The following is a 12,984-nucleotide window of genomic DNA, read 5'->3' as shown; positions in this document are numbered from 1 at the left end:
CCTGCACACAAATGTTTATAAGCAGCTTTATTCATAATTACTGAAAATTAGCAGCAGACAAGAAGTCCTTCAGTAGATGAATGAATAAACTGGGGAACATGCAGACGATAGAATATTATTCAGTTCCAAAATGAAATGAATGATTAAGCCATGAAAAGACATGAAGGAACCTAAATGCGAATTACTAAGTGAAGCCAATATGAAAAGGCTGTATACTGTATGATTCCAATTATAAGACATTCTGCACCCCTTCTCCCCAAGTTTGCAGTGACGTATAATTGATGTGTACTATTTGGTATTTATTTTTATAACTTTTTCCATGCATTGTATCTATATCAACAGAAAGACAAAGTAAACAAATGGAATGAACTGGAGAATCAAAATTCAAAATAATCTAGGTAGGTTTGTGTGTGAAAATCAATAATGATTAGCAAAACAAAATGCACATACCTTTGTTTAAGTTTAAGAGAAAATGAGTACAGTTGGTGTGGAATCTTTGTAACCAGTTTATAGGAACCAGGTCTTTGAAAATTAGTTGAATAAAAGACTATGGTAATCAATAACTTTGGAAATAGATAGTGGTGATGTTTGCACAACATTGTGAATGTAATTAATGCCATTGAAGTACACACTTAAAAAAGACTAAAATGGCAAATTTTATATTATATATTGTATGTTTTACCGCAATAAAAAAGACTATAGTGAAGACACAGATTTCTCATCTTCAAAGCAAATAAGATCCAGCATAATGGTCTGAACAAATATTCTGTCATATATTATTTATTTCAGAATATAATAATATCACAGTCTAGATTTAGGGATAGAGAGTATCGAAAGCTCCAAAATTGATGTTATTTTTTCTTAAGGAGTTGAAAAAACCGTTTGGAGGAAATCAAGCTGTTCTAAAAACAATTGGAGTACTGTCATGTAGAAAGAGAAACAGACATTCTCTCTTCTAATCCACAAAAGTGTAAGTGGGCCTAATTGTCAGAATTCATCTATCCATTCAATCCACAAACCAGGTCTGCTGATGAAGCCATGCATTATTCCTTTAAACATCAACAGGCTAATAAAATGTAAAAATGGGAGAAGAATCCTAAATACTCCTGGATACCTGAGATAAGACGGTCTAAGAAAAGGCCCTTTCATGAATCACTGGTATGTAAATTACCTGGTATTGGCCTACATGAGGAAATCCATTAATTATGTGGAGAAATTCTCCACTTGAAATCCAGGATCTGGCCATAATAGTCTTTAGTGTACATGTGGCAGTCCCACCTTCACTTACCTAATCTTTTTGATTTTGATGATAGATAACAAGAAGTTCTTATAGTCTTTACCCTTTGTCTCTGAATTTCTCTAAAAGTTTACTGAGAGCAGCCATAATATCTTTATTTCTCAAGCTGTAAATCAAGGGGTTCAACATAGGGGCCACTACAGCGTAGAACAGAGCAACCATCTTCTCCCCTTCCACTGAGTAGGCGGACCGTGGCCCCAGGTAGGTGAAGATGGCTGTTCCAAAGCACATGGAAACCACAATGAGGTGAGAGGCGCACGTCCCAAATGCTTTGCTACGTCCCTGAGCAGAATGAATGTGCAGAATGGCAGCAACTATACGACCATAGGAAAACAGAACCAGGGAAAAGGGAAGCATGATCATCAGAAATCCTGAGATGGCCACCATGACCTTGTTGAAAGAGATATCCACACAGGCTAGCCGCAGCACTGCTAGGGTCTCACAACCAAAGTGATTAATGACATTGTGACACAGGGGAAGCCAAAAGGTGATGACTGTCTCCATCAACGAATTCGTGAAACCGGCCACCAAGCAGCCAACAGCCAGTCCCAGACACAGCCCTCCATGCATGATGACCGTGTAGTGTAGTGGGTGGCACACTGCCACATAGCGGTCATAGGCCATGGCCCCCAGCAACAGGAACTCAGACGCAGCCAGTGCCAGGGATATAGAGAGCTGGATCAGACAGCTGTAGAATGAGATGGACTTCTGGACTGAGAGCAGGTGGACCAGCATTTGAGGGACAATACTGCTTGAGTAACAAAGGTCCACAAGAGATAAAACACTAAGGAAGAAATACATGGGGGTATGAAGCCTGCTGTCCAGTCTGATCAGAAGAAGGATGAGGACATTTCCCACAATAGTCACCAAGTACATAGCCAAGAACAAGACAAAGAGGGAGACTTGAATCCCCCAGTTGCTGGACAGCCCCAGCAGAATGAACTCACTCATCCATGTCTGCGTTTTATTCCCCTGACCCATTTAGTTTCTAAGAACTGAACTAAAGATGTCAAAATGATGAATTAAAGAAACTCAGAATTGGAAGGTGGCTTTCATACCACATGGAGAACCTACCCATTTGAACTTAAAGTTCTCCCTGAATGTCTCAGCCAGATCGTCATCCAAACTCTGTTTAATGTTATCTGTAGAGGAAGAATGTAACAGTACCCAGTTGTGCAGCTGGAAATCAAGGGGAAAAAAAGGTTACATTCTTGAAATTCAATTTATTAGAACATATATCTACTCTTAAATGAAGGAAGGAAATTAATGAAGTGTTTAGATTTAAAATTCTAGTTAACTTAGTAGTTATTAGAGGGGGTAATTACTGTCTTTCTGGTGAGCAAGTTTTTAGCCCACATGAAAGATCTTCTTCTGAATTCTACATGAGGTTCAGTACCATTTAACTTTTTGTTTGCTTGTTTGTTTACTCTCTGGATGTCTCAGACACAACTGTATTCACCCCTCCTCAATGGAATGTATTCATGAAATCCTGAATGTTTTAAGTAATATTCTCATACTTATCACCAAGGGATTTTGAAATTGTTTTCTATAATGTGCCCTTTTAATCTGAGAGTGTCAGGTGGAAGGTCTCATCTTCACCTACTTCATGCCAGTGGCCCAGGTGGGCATGTCAATCCACAATGGCCAACTTCAAGAATCAGGTGTTAAATGAAGAGAAGGCATACATAGCTGTTAAAGTGTATCTCTTATGTCCTCCAAGGGTAATTTACTAATGTGTTTAATGATGTCATGTTATCGTGTGTGCATGCTCAGTCCCTTCAGTCATGTCCAACTCTTTGTGAGCCTACAGCCCACCAGGCTCCTCTGTCCATGGGATTCTCCAAGCAAGAATATTGGAGTGGGTTGCCATGCCCTCCTCCAGGGGATTGAACCTGCGTCTCCTGCGTTGCAAGTAGATTTTTTACCACTGAGACATCAGGGAAGCCCATTATGTTATTACTTAATAACAATGTTTTCTCAAGAAAAGGACAACTCATTCATTCACCAATATAACAGGAATCACTCCTCACCAGTGAAGGCAGAAGGGTAGAAAATCAGGTCTTAATTATAGAACACGATAACAGAGACAGTAACAGTTTTTTTAATCCCAAGTCAAAACTTATTTTATGTTTCCTACTTAAAGAAAGAAATGTATCCGTAACTAAAATGTGCAGGTGGCAGTTTGAGGTCTTTGAGCTACTCCTGTGACAGTACCTGAAAATTCCACATGAGGGTCATTACTACAATGGCTTATTTACTATTCAAACAGCAGATGGGCAGCAGATTATATTTATTAAAAGTTTCCAGTTTTAGCATAAAAACTTTTAGGATGATTGTTACAGATCACACCACTTACAACACAGATGGCTGGAGGTCTTGCTATTATAGTTTATTTTCATATGGTTAACTATAAAATATTCAGGATTTAGTATTGCTTTGAATAAGGTCCAAAATGTCAAGGAATTTATTAAAAAGAGAACTCTCAGAAATTGAATATCACACAGAAAGTATTAGAAATGACGATTGAACAAAGATACCACTTTCAAGTCTTTGCACTGAAAGCTTTCTGTCACTTACATCAAATTGATTGGAACAGGACACTCAGCTACAACACTGGCAAAAAATGCACAATATTTAAAGATATAAGTAATATTCTTCACTGAAACACTTTTGCACAGCCAGAGTGCAAAAATCCACTGGAGTGGGAAAGATGGTAAAAGAAAAACAAGAACCATAATTAAATTTATTTTTATTTGCTGAACACTTACTCTGTACTAGTCATTATACTAAATACCTCATATATCTACTAATATATGGGGCCTCCCAGGTGGTGCAAGTGGTAAAGACTCTGCCTGCCAATGCAGAAAACGCAAGAGATCCAGGTTACATCCTTGGGTCAGAAAGATCCCCTGGAGAAGGAAATGGCAGCTCACTTCAGTACTTCTTGCCTGGGAAATCTCATAAAGGGAGGAGCCTGGAGGGTTACAGTTCATGGGCTGACAAAGAGTCGGACACAATGACTAAGCAACAAAAATATGTCTTCACAACAACACTGTGAGCTTCGGCTTATTAACTCTGTTTTACAGATGGGAAAAAGCCGAAGTGACTAGACAATGGGGGAGTCAGCAGGTAAGCAGGATTATCTGACAAGTTGGGGCACATCCATTATGCTGCTCCTATACATAGCAGACCCTGTGTATAGCACATGATGGTCATTTTTTAAAAGGCTATGGATATACCGAACATGAAAATCAGGAAACATATCAAGGAGACTAAATGGGATCCTATTTTCTACTTTTGAGCCCATTTACTTCAGAGTCCTGGTGGGCCAGAGTAGGTCCCTCTCATTTACCTGTGAAGTTGAGATCTGGCCTTCAAGCCACTTCAGCAACATAAGGAAGAAAAACACAGCACATCTCCCCCACTAGAGACTCTATTCTTGAAGTACGTGAAAGGCCTCTTTCATAAACTTGAAAAGGTGATCATGCTTCTACTCTGTGTCTGATATGGTGATGAACAGTGTCTTATAGCGGATCCATGGCAGGAAGTCCTTTCTTCCTCTTCTAAGAGAAAACTAAGAGCTCTGAATATGAAATATAAGGAAATTAAAATGATCCAATATCAGAAATGAATAAATCAATTGCTTATTTTTTTAAATTAGCTTTCAAAGTTTCAAACCTAAGAATAGTTTTCTCTAGACAAAAGAATATCCTTAAAAAGTAAGAGGTGAGACATGATGAAGGGTCCTGGTCTGAGGGTATGAGTTTCATCTGATTGAGAAAATTTGTCCCTTCTGAGCTGACTCCCATGAATCTCTTCTATGCAGTGGTGAGTGCTTATAAATTGAACCAACATATCCACCACTGTTCATGTAAATGGTTACTATCACACTAATATAAAAAGTAGACTACATTTCCAGGTCACTTGGTAATCATTCCAAAGCCAGAGGTAAAAATTTGAGTAGCCATGTAATTAAGCTAAAATCATTACACAAGTGGAGGAGAGCCCAGAATTATTTTGACTCATAGGATCACTTCCCATCATGGTCCCTTTGGAACCCACACATAAATGCACTCAGTGATGCTTAAACTTCTCAAACTTCTTTTCAAACCTACTTAGCTGTACACTCACAAACATAATTTGAATAGACAGAACATAATTTTTAGGATGAACTTCTACCAGAGGACAACTATATCAAGCCACTAACTATACTCTGAGACATGAAGAATACAGAAGTCATGGATTACAGGAAGCTAGTTTCACAGTTTATGTTGCTAAATAAGTGCTGAAGAAAGACTGGAAATGGCTGAGTTACCTCTGGAGAACGGAGGGGGCCATCCTGTGCCTCGGAAAGATGGCAGGGCTGGGAGAGTTGTGGAGTTTGAAGCAAGTGCAGTTGGAACAGGTAACTTTCTATAACTTAGTGATAAAATCTCAAGGGGCCAATTATTTTTTGCTTATTAGATTTCTTTTAATTTTCCTCTCCCTCTGCCTGGTCACTTCTGCCTCTAACACCCTAACCTACATTTCAACTTTGCAAGTGAAAATTTTGTTTCCTTGTCTCTGGAGCATGAGAAAGAACTCAGCAAACTTTAATTTCTCAGGGGAAGTACGTCTGAGTCCTCAGTGATACCAGCTTTGGATTGTACATGCATCCATGCTAAGTCACTTTGGTCGTGTTCGACTCTTTGCAACCCCATGGATTGTAGCCCATGAGGCTCCTCTGTCCACGGGATTCTCCAGGCAAGAATACTGGAGGGGGTTGCCATTCCCTTCTCCAGGGGATCTTCCTGACCCGGGGATCGAACCCACGTCTCTTGAGGCTCCTGCATTGAGGCAGATTCTTTACCACTGAACCACCAGGGAAGCCCCTTTGGATTGTTGGGATTTTTATCCCACATTAGGACCATGGGTCCATGGGGTCAAAAAGAGTCAGATGTGACTGAACAACTGAACTGACTGAACTGTAGGACCTTGGGAATTACATCAAAACTTCCCCATTCCAATTCACCCATCACCACATCCCTTTGAGCAGAAACTCCTAGATCAGCAACTCAGGGGACCATTGGGTGCTCTGTGATACATCACCTAATCTGAGGTCAGGCAAGGAGACATTTTTTATGCCAATACCTGACAGCTGTTACTTATTATTGGGCTGCTGTCCAGGCTGCCCATGTTGCTCACTGGTAGAGAATTTGCCTGCCAGTGCAGGAGACTCAAGAGATATGGATTTGATCCCTGAGTCAGGAAGATCCTCTGGAGTAGGAAATGGCAAACCACTCCAGTATTCTTGCCTGGAAAATTCCATGGACAGAGGAGCCTGGCAGGGTACAGTCTAGAGGGCTGCAATGAGTTGGTCATGACTGAGCACACAGACAGTCCAGGTTTGTAATTCTACCATCACATTCTGTAACCTTAGAACTTCTGCCTTTCCCTTCACTTTAAGGAAGATGATCTTCCATATGTTGGTTTGTACTTAGGGATCTTTAGTGTTCAGAATCTTTAATAAAACACCACTACCCTCTGTTAAAAATACTCTAGTGAGGATGCTAAGCATTGTGCAGTGAAACTTCTATTCCCCATTTTCCCTTTCCCAAGGGTAGCAGGGAAGATTTCCACCACGTGCCTTGTCTAAGTGAGTATAACCAGTCTGTTCTCATCCTCTGCTCGGTTAGGTGGCATTGCCCTGTAAAGGGCTTGAGAGCTGGTATAAATAGTGTCTTCTCCCAGCCTGAGACCCACTTTTTTAAAAGAATAGCCTACCTACAGCCTACCTACAGATGGCTGCTACGTGGGCACTGCTGAAAGGGAAAGTGTCATAGAGCCTATGTTATCTCTGGACCTTAAAAAGATAAGAAAGAATTTGCTCTCTAGCTTCTAAAACGTTCCTGGCATTTCTTATAAAATATATTAATTTATTTATTGTCCTTTATGCTTTGTGGATTTATTGCTTTGTTTCTTATTCTTTTACCATTATATACTTTAGATTTAAATGGGAATGAACATAAAATCATTTGTAAAGTGAACTTCTTCACCTCTAGATATTAAGAATTGATCATTTTTACATACAAGAGGAAAGATGAGCTATTTTTCCTACTAAGGTGGCAATTTTTCCCATTATCATACATATTTTCTAAATTAATTACACAATTATGATACACTAAATTCCCATGACAAAGGTTTCTTTTGAGTTTGTATGTTGATTTATTGACACATCTTTTTCTACACCAATACTATAATTTTAATTGTAGTTGCCTTATGATATGCTTTGATATAGTCTAGAGAAGCTAATCCTTTACTTTAATATACTTCAAACTTAAAAACTTAACTTAATTCAAATTAAATACCCTAAATCTACAAAGAATATTGTATTTAATGGAGAATCTGCAGATTCCTGCCTTTAGATCAGGAACAAGAAAGAATACCAGCCATCATGGCTATTTTTTCATATGACCTTAGAGGTTTTAGAGTATGATACAAGAAAAGGAAATAGATTAAGATGGATAAAAGATTATAAAAACTATCACTATTTATAGACGATATGACTATAAACCAGGAACATTTTTTCAACAATCTATAAAAGAGAACTAGATCAAGACCACCTTACAGAAATCAATAGCATTTTTGTATACCAGCAATAACCAACTAAAAAAGTAAAATAAAATACCCCATATAATAATTGTGACGTATTTAGGAATTATAAATTATAAAGTAATTAGGAATTTCTCAGCAGAGTATATACATGAATTCTGTGGCACTCTCTGCCAATACTTTCAATCCTCCTGTGTTCTTTATCTACTTTCCCCATTTTATCTTTCTCCATAGTAATTATGACACACTGTATTGATTGTTTATTTCCTATATTTACTGTCTATTTTCCTTTAAGTAAAACATAACAGTCAGACACAATTTAGTGACTAAACCACCACCACAATGTCCAAGAAGGCAGACATGCTTTTCATTGTTGGATCCACAATACCCAGAAGATCGTCTGGCATACAACATATGTTTAACGGATATTTATTTTAAAAATATGGAGAATATGTGAAAACTCCAAATAAAACATTAAAGATTATCTGAACTAAAAATACATTTCATGCTTTGGATTGGGCAATTTAATATTATGAAGATGTCAATGCTCCAAAATGAATCTCTAAGCTCAAAGTAAACCTAATCAAAATTTCAGGTAAATGTTTCATGGAACTTTAAGAAATTGCTCAAAATTTATATGGCATATATCATGCTATAAATAGCTAACTATAGACAAAACATGTCAACATAACAAAGGCCATTTATGACAAACTCACAGCTAACTTACTCAATAATGAAAAGCTGAAAACATTTCCTGTAAGATCAACAACACAAGTGTGCCAACCATTGCCACTTTGATTTGACATAGTACTGGGCTTCCCCCATGGCTCAGCAGTAAAGAATCCACCTGCAATGCAGGAGATGTGGCTTCAGTCCCTGGGTTGGGAAGATCCCCTGGAGGAGGGCATGGCAACCCACTCCAGAATTCTTGCCAGGAAAATCCCAAGGACAGAGGAGCCTGGTGGGCTGTGGTCCATGCAGTCACAGAATCAGACACAACTGAAGCGACTGATCACACACATTGGAAGTAATAGCTGCAGTGATCAGACCAAAAAAAAAAAAAAAAATGAGAGCAAGAGAGAGAGATAAAAGGCATCCAGAATGGAGGATAGAAGCAAAACTCACTATTTACAAATGGCATGATACTATATAGAAAGCCCCTAAACTCCCACTCTTCAACTATTAATACTAATAAATGAATTCAGTAAAGTAGCAAGATACAAAATAAAATATATAGAAATCTGTGACATTTTTATACACTAATGAAGAATTATCAGAAAGAGAAATTTAAAAACAATCCCATTTACTATTGCACCAAAAAGGAAAAAAGAATACCTGGGAATAAAAATACCAAGGAGACGCTGATGAAAGAAGTTGCTGCTGCTAAGTTGGTCAGTTGTGTCCGACTCTGTGCGACCCCATAGATGGCAGCTCACCAGGCTCCCCCGTCCCTGGGATTCTCCAGGCAAGAACACTGGAGTGGGTTGCTATTTCCTTCTCCAATGCAGGAAAGTGAAAAGTGAAAGTGAAGTCACTCAGTCATGTTCAACTCTTCGCGACCCCATGGACTGCAGCCTACCAGGCTCCTCCATCCATGGGATTTCCCAGGCAAGAGTACTGGAGTGGGGTGCCATTGCCTTCTCTGGAAAGAAGCTGAAGATGACACAAATAAATGGAAAGATATGCTGTGCTCACTAATGAAAGGAATTAATATTGTTAAAATGTCTACACTACCAAAAGAAATCTACAGACTCTATGCAATCCCTTTCAAAATACTAATGGCATTTTTCACAGAACTAGAACAAGAAACTTTTAAATGTATATGGAACCACAAAAGACTCTAAACAACCAAAGCAATCTTAATAAAGATGAACAAAGCTAGAGGTATCATGTACCCTGATTTCAAACTATGCTACACAGCTACAATAATCAAAACAGTATGGTACAGGCAGGTGTGTGTGTGTGCGCGCGCACACACACACACACACACACACACATTTCAGTGGAACAGAATAGAAAGCCCAGAAATAAACTCACATGTCTATGGTCAATTAATCGATGAGAAAAGAGGAAAGAATATACAATGAGGAAAAGACACTCTCTTCAATAAATGGTGTTGAGAAAACTGGAAAGCTATAGGCAAAAGAATTAAAGTGGACCACTTCCTTATACCATATACAAAAACAAACTTTAAATGGGTTAAAGACTTAAATATAAGACCTGAAACCATAAGACTCTAGGAGAAAACATAGACAGTACACTCTTTGACATCAGTCTTAGCAATATTTTTGTGTGTCTATCTCCTCAGACAAGAGAGACAAAAGCAAAAATAAACAAATGGCATTAAATCAAACTAGAAAACTTTTTCACAAGGAAAGAAATAATCAACAAAAAAGACAACCTACTGAATGAGAGAAAATACGTGCAAATAATACACTAGATAAGGGGTTAATATCCAAGATATATAAAGAAAGCACACAATTCAATATTTTTTTTAAAGTTCTATTAAAAAATGGTCATAGGATATGAATAGACATTTTTCCAAAGAAGAAATACAGATGGCCAAGAAACACAAAAAAGACGCCCAACATCACTAATCATCAGAGAAATACAATTGAAAACCACCATATCACCTCACCTCATGTAGCCTGTGAGAATGGTTATAATCAGACAGACAACAAATAGCAATTATTGGCAAGGATAGGGCGAAAAAAGAACCCTTAATGAAGTTTCCATCAGTAGGAATATAAATTGGTGCAGCCCTATGGAAAACAGTGTGAAGTTTCCTCAAAAAATTAAAAATATTACTACCCAATATAGCAATTCCACTTCTGGATGTTTTCTGAAAGAAAACAAACAAACAAACATTAATTCAAAAAGATATATGTACGCCTATATTAATTGCAGCTTTACTTACTGTAGCCAAGATACAGCAGTACCTTAAGTTCTAATAAACAGATGAAAGAATAATGAAGATATAGTATATATGTATATATAAAATGAAATATTACTCAACCATAAAAAAGAATGAAATTCTGTAATTTGTGACAATATAGACGGATCTAGAGGATATTATGCTAAGTAAAATAAGCCAGAGAAAGGAAAACAAATGTTGTATGATTTTACTTATATGTGGAATCTAAAACAAAGAAACAAACCAGTGAAACAAAAACAGAAACTCACAGATTAAAGAGGAAAAAAACCTGGTGATTGGAAGATGGGTGGGAGGTTGGGAGAAATAGGTGAGTGAGATTAAGAGGTATGAATTTGCAGTTACAAAATAAATAAGTCCTGGAATGTGATGGACAGCATAGGGAATATAGTCACTAATTTATAATAGTTTTGTCTCATAACAGATGGTTATTAGACTTACCATGGTGATTAGTATGTAATGTATATAAATGTCAAAACACTATGTTTTACACTTGAAACTGATATACCATTATATGTCAATGATATTTCAATTTTTGGAATTAGAAAATAGGATTGCATGGTGAAAAACAAATTAACAAAATAGAAAAGAATAGAATTCAAAGACAGATCTATATATAGGACCATAAATGGACCACAACATGGGGAAAAACACTAGACATATATTTAACAACTTATGTAGAAGTAGATGTCTAAGGAAACTAAAATGCTAGAGATAAACTAAAGAAATGCTGTGAAAGGTGAAAGTAGAAAACTTAATTAAATAAAATAGAATATTGCATGACCTCGATTTGAAGATTTTTTTAGAAAAACAAAACTTCATAAGTTTAAATCATTGGACAAACTATGATAGATTGGATTATACCAAAATGAAGATTTTTTCATTCAACAAAGGATTCCATGAATAAGATTCACAGAGGTGACATATCAGAGGTATATATTTGCAATGGCTATAACAGAAAAGGATTCATGTCTATAATGTACATACCAACAAGGAAATGGTAGAAAACTAAAGGAAAATGAACACAGTGTATAGCAATAGAAATCCAAAAGGCTGACAACATGGTTCACTCAGAAAATTTTACTGTTTGGTAACTATGAGCCAGACACTATGATATATTCTTGAACCAAACAAAGACCTCTATTCTTAAGGGGCTTATATTCTGGGGGAAGTGGAAGGGTGACAGCAGACATTTAAAAATGAATTAATTGCAAATACATTAGAATAGATAAGTTCTTTGGAAAAAATAAATACCAAGGTAAGAAGAAAGACTGCTCATGGGGTTCTCAAGGCAAGAATACTGAAGTGGATTGCTATTCCCTTCACCAGTGGACCACGTTTGGTCAGAACTCTCTGCCATGACCCATCCATCTTGGGTGGCCCTACATGTCATGGCTCATAGTTTCACTGAGTTAGACAAGGCTGTGGTCCATGTGATCAGTTTGGTTAGTTTTCTGTGACTGTGGTTTTCATTCTGTCTGCCCTCTGATGGATAAGGATAAGAGGCTTATGGAAACTTCCTGATGGGACAGACTGGCTGAGGGGGAAACTGGGTCTTGTTCTGATGGGCAGGCCCATCAGTTCAGTTCAGTTCAGTTCAGTCGCTCAGTCGTGTCTGACTCTTTGAGACCCCATGAATCGCAGCACACCAGGCCTCCCTGTCCATCATCAACTCCTGGAGTTCACTCAGACTCACGTCCATCAAGTCAGTAATGCCATCCAGCCATCTCATCCACTGTCGTCCCCTTCTCCTCCTGCCCCCAATCCCTCCCAGTATCAGAGTCTTTTCCAATGAGTCAACCCTTCGCATGAGGTGGCCAAAGTACTGGAGCTTCAGCTTTAGCATCAGTCCTTCCAAAGTAATACCAGGGCTGATCTCCTTCAGAATGGACAGGTTAGATCTCCTTGCAGTCCAAGGGACCCTCAAGAGTCTTCTCCAACACCACAGTTCAAAAGCATCAATTCTTCGGCGCTCAGCCTTCTTCACAGTCCAACTCTCACATCCATACATGACCACAGGAAAAACCATAGCCTTGACTAGACGGACCTTAGTCGGCAAAGTAATGTCTCTGCTTTTGAATATACTATCTAGGTTGGTCATAACGTTTCTTCCAAGGAGTAAGTGTCTTTTAATTTCATGGCTGCAGTCACCATCTGCAGTGAT

At 38.1% G+C, this 12,984-nt stretch overlaps 1 protein-coding gene across 1 annotated transcript; it reads right to left on the bottom strand.

Annotated features, from left to right (window-relative positions):
- Nucleotides 1-1,336: 1,336 nt before the first annotated feature.
- LOC138080094 (olfactory receptor-like protein OLF3) lies at nt 1,337-2,278 on the bottom strand. Its single transcript, XM_068973024.1, has one exon. The coding sequence runs from the start codon at nt 2,276-2,278 to the stop codon at nt 1,337-1,339; it is 942 nt and encodes a 313-aa protein (XP_068829125.1).
- Between the last annotated feature and the right edge of the window lie 10,706 nt (nt 2,279-12,984).

The sequence above is a fragment of the Capricornis sumatraensis genome, chromosome 5 (assembly GCF_032405125.1).
Source record: "Capricornis sumatraensis isolate serow.1 chromosome 5, serow.2, whole genome shotgun sequence".
Lineage (NCBI taxonomy): Eukaryota > Metazoa > Chordata > Mammalia > Artiodactyla > Bovidae > Capricornis > Capricornis sumatraensis.
This window is presented reverse-complemented; position numbering and strand designations above follow the sequence as displayed.

Coding starts and splice junctions, on each gene's coding strand:
- LOC138080094 (XM_068973024.1), bottom strand. CDS start 2,278: ATGGGTCAGGGGAATAAAACGCAGACATGGATGAGTGAGTTCATTCTG.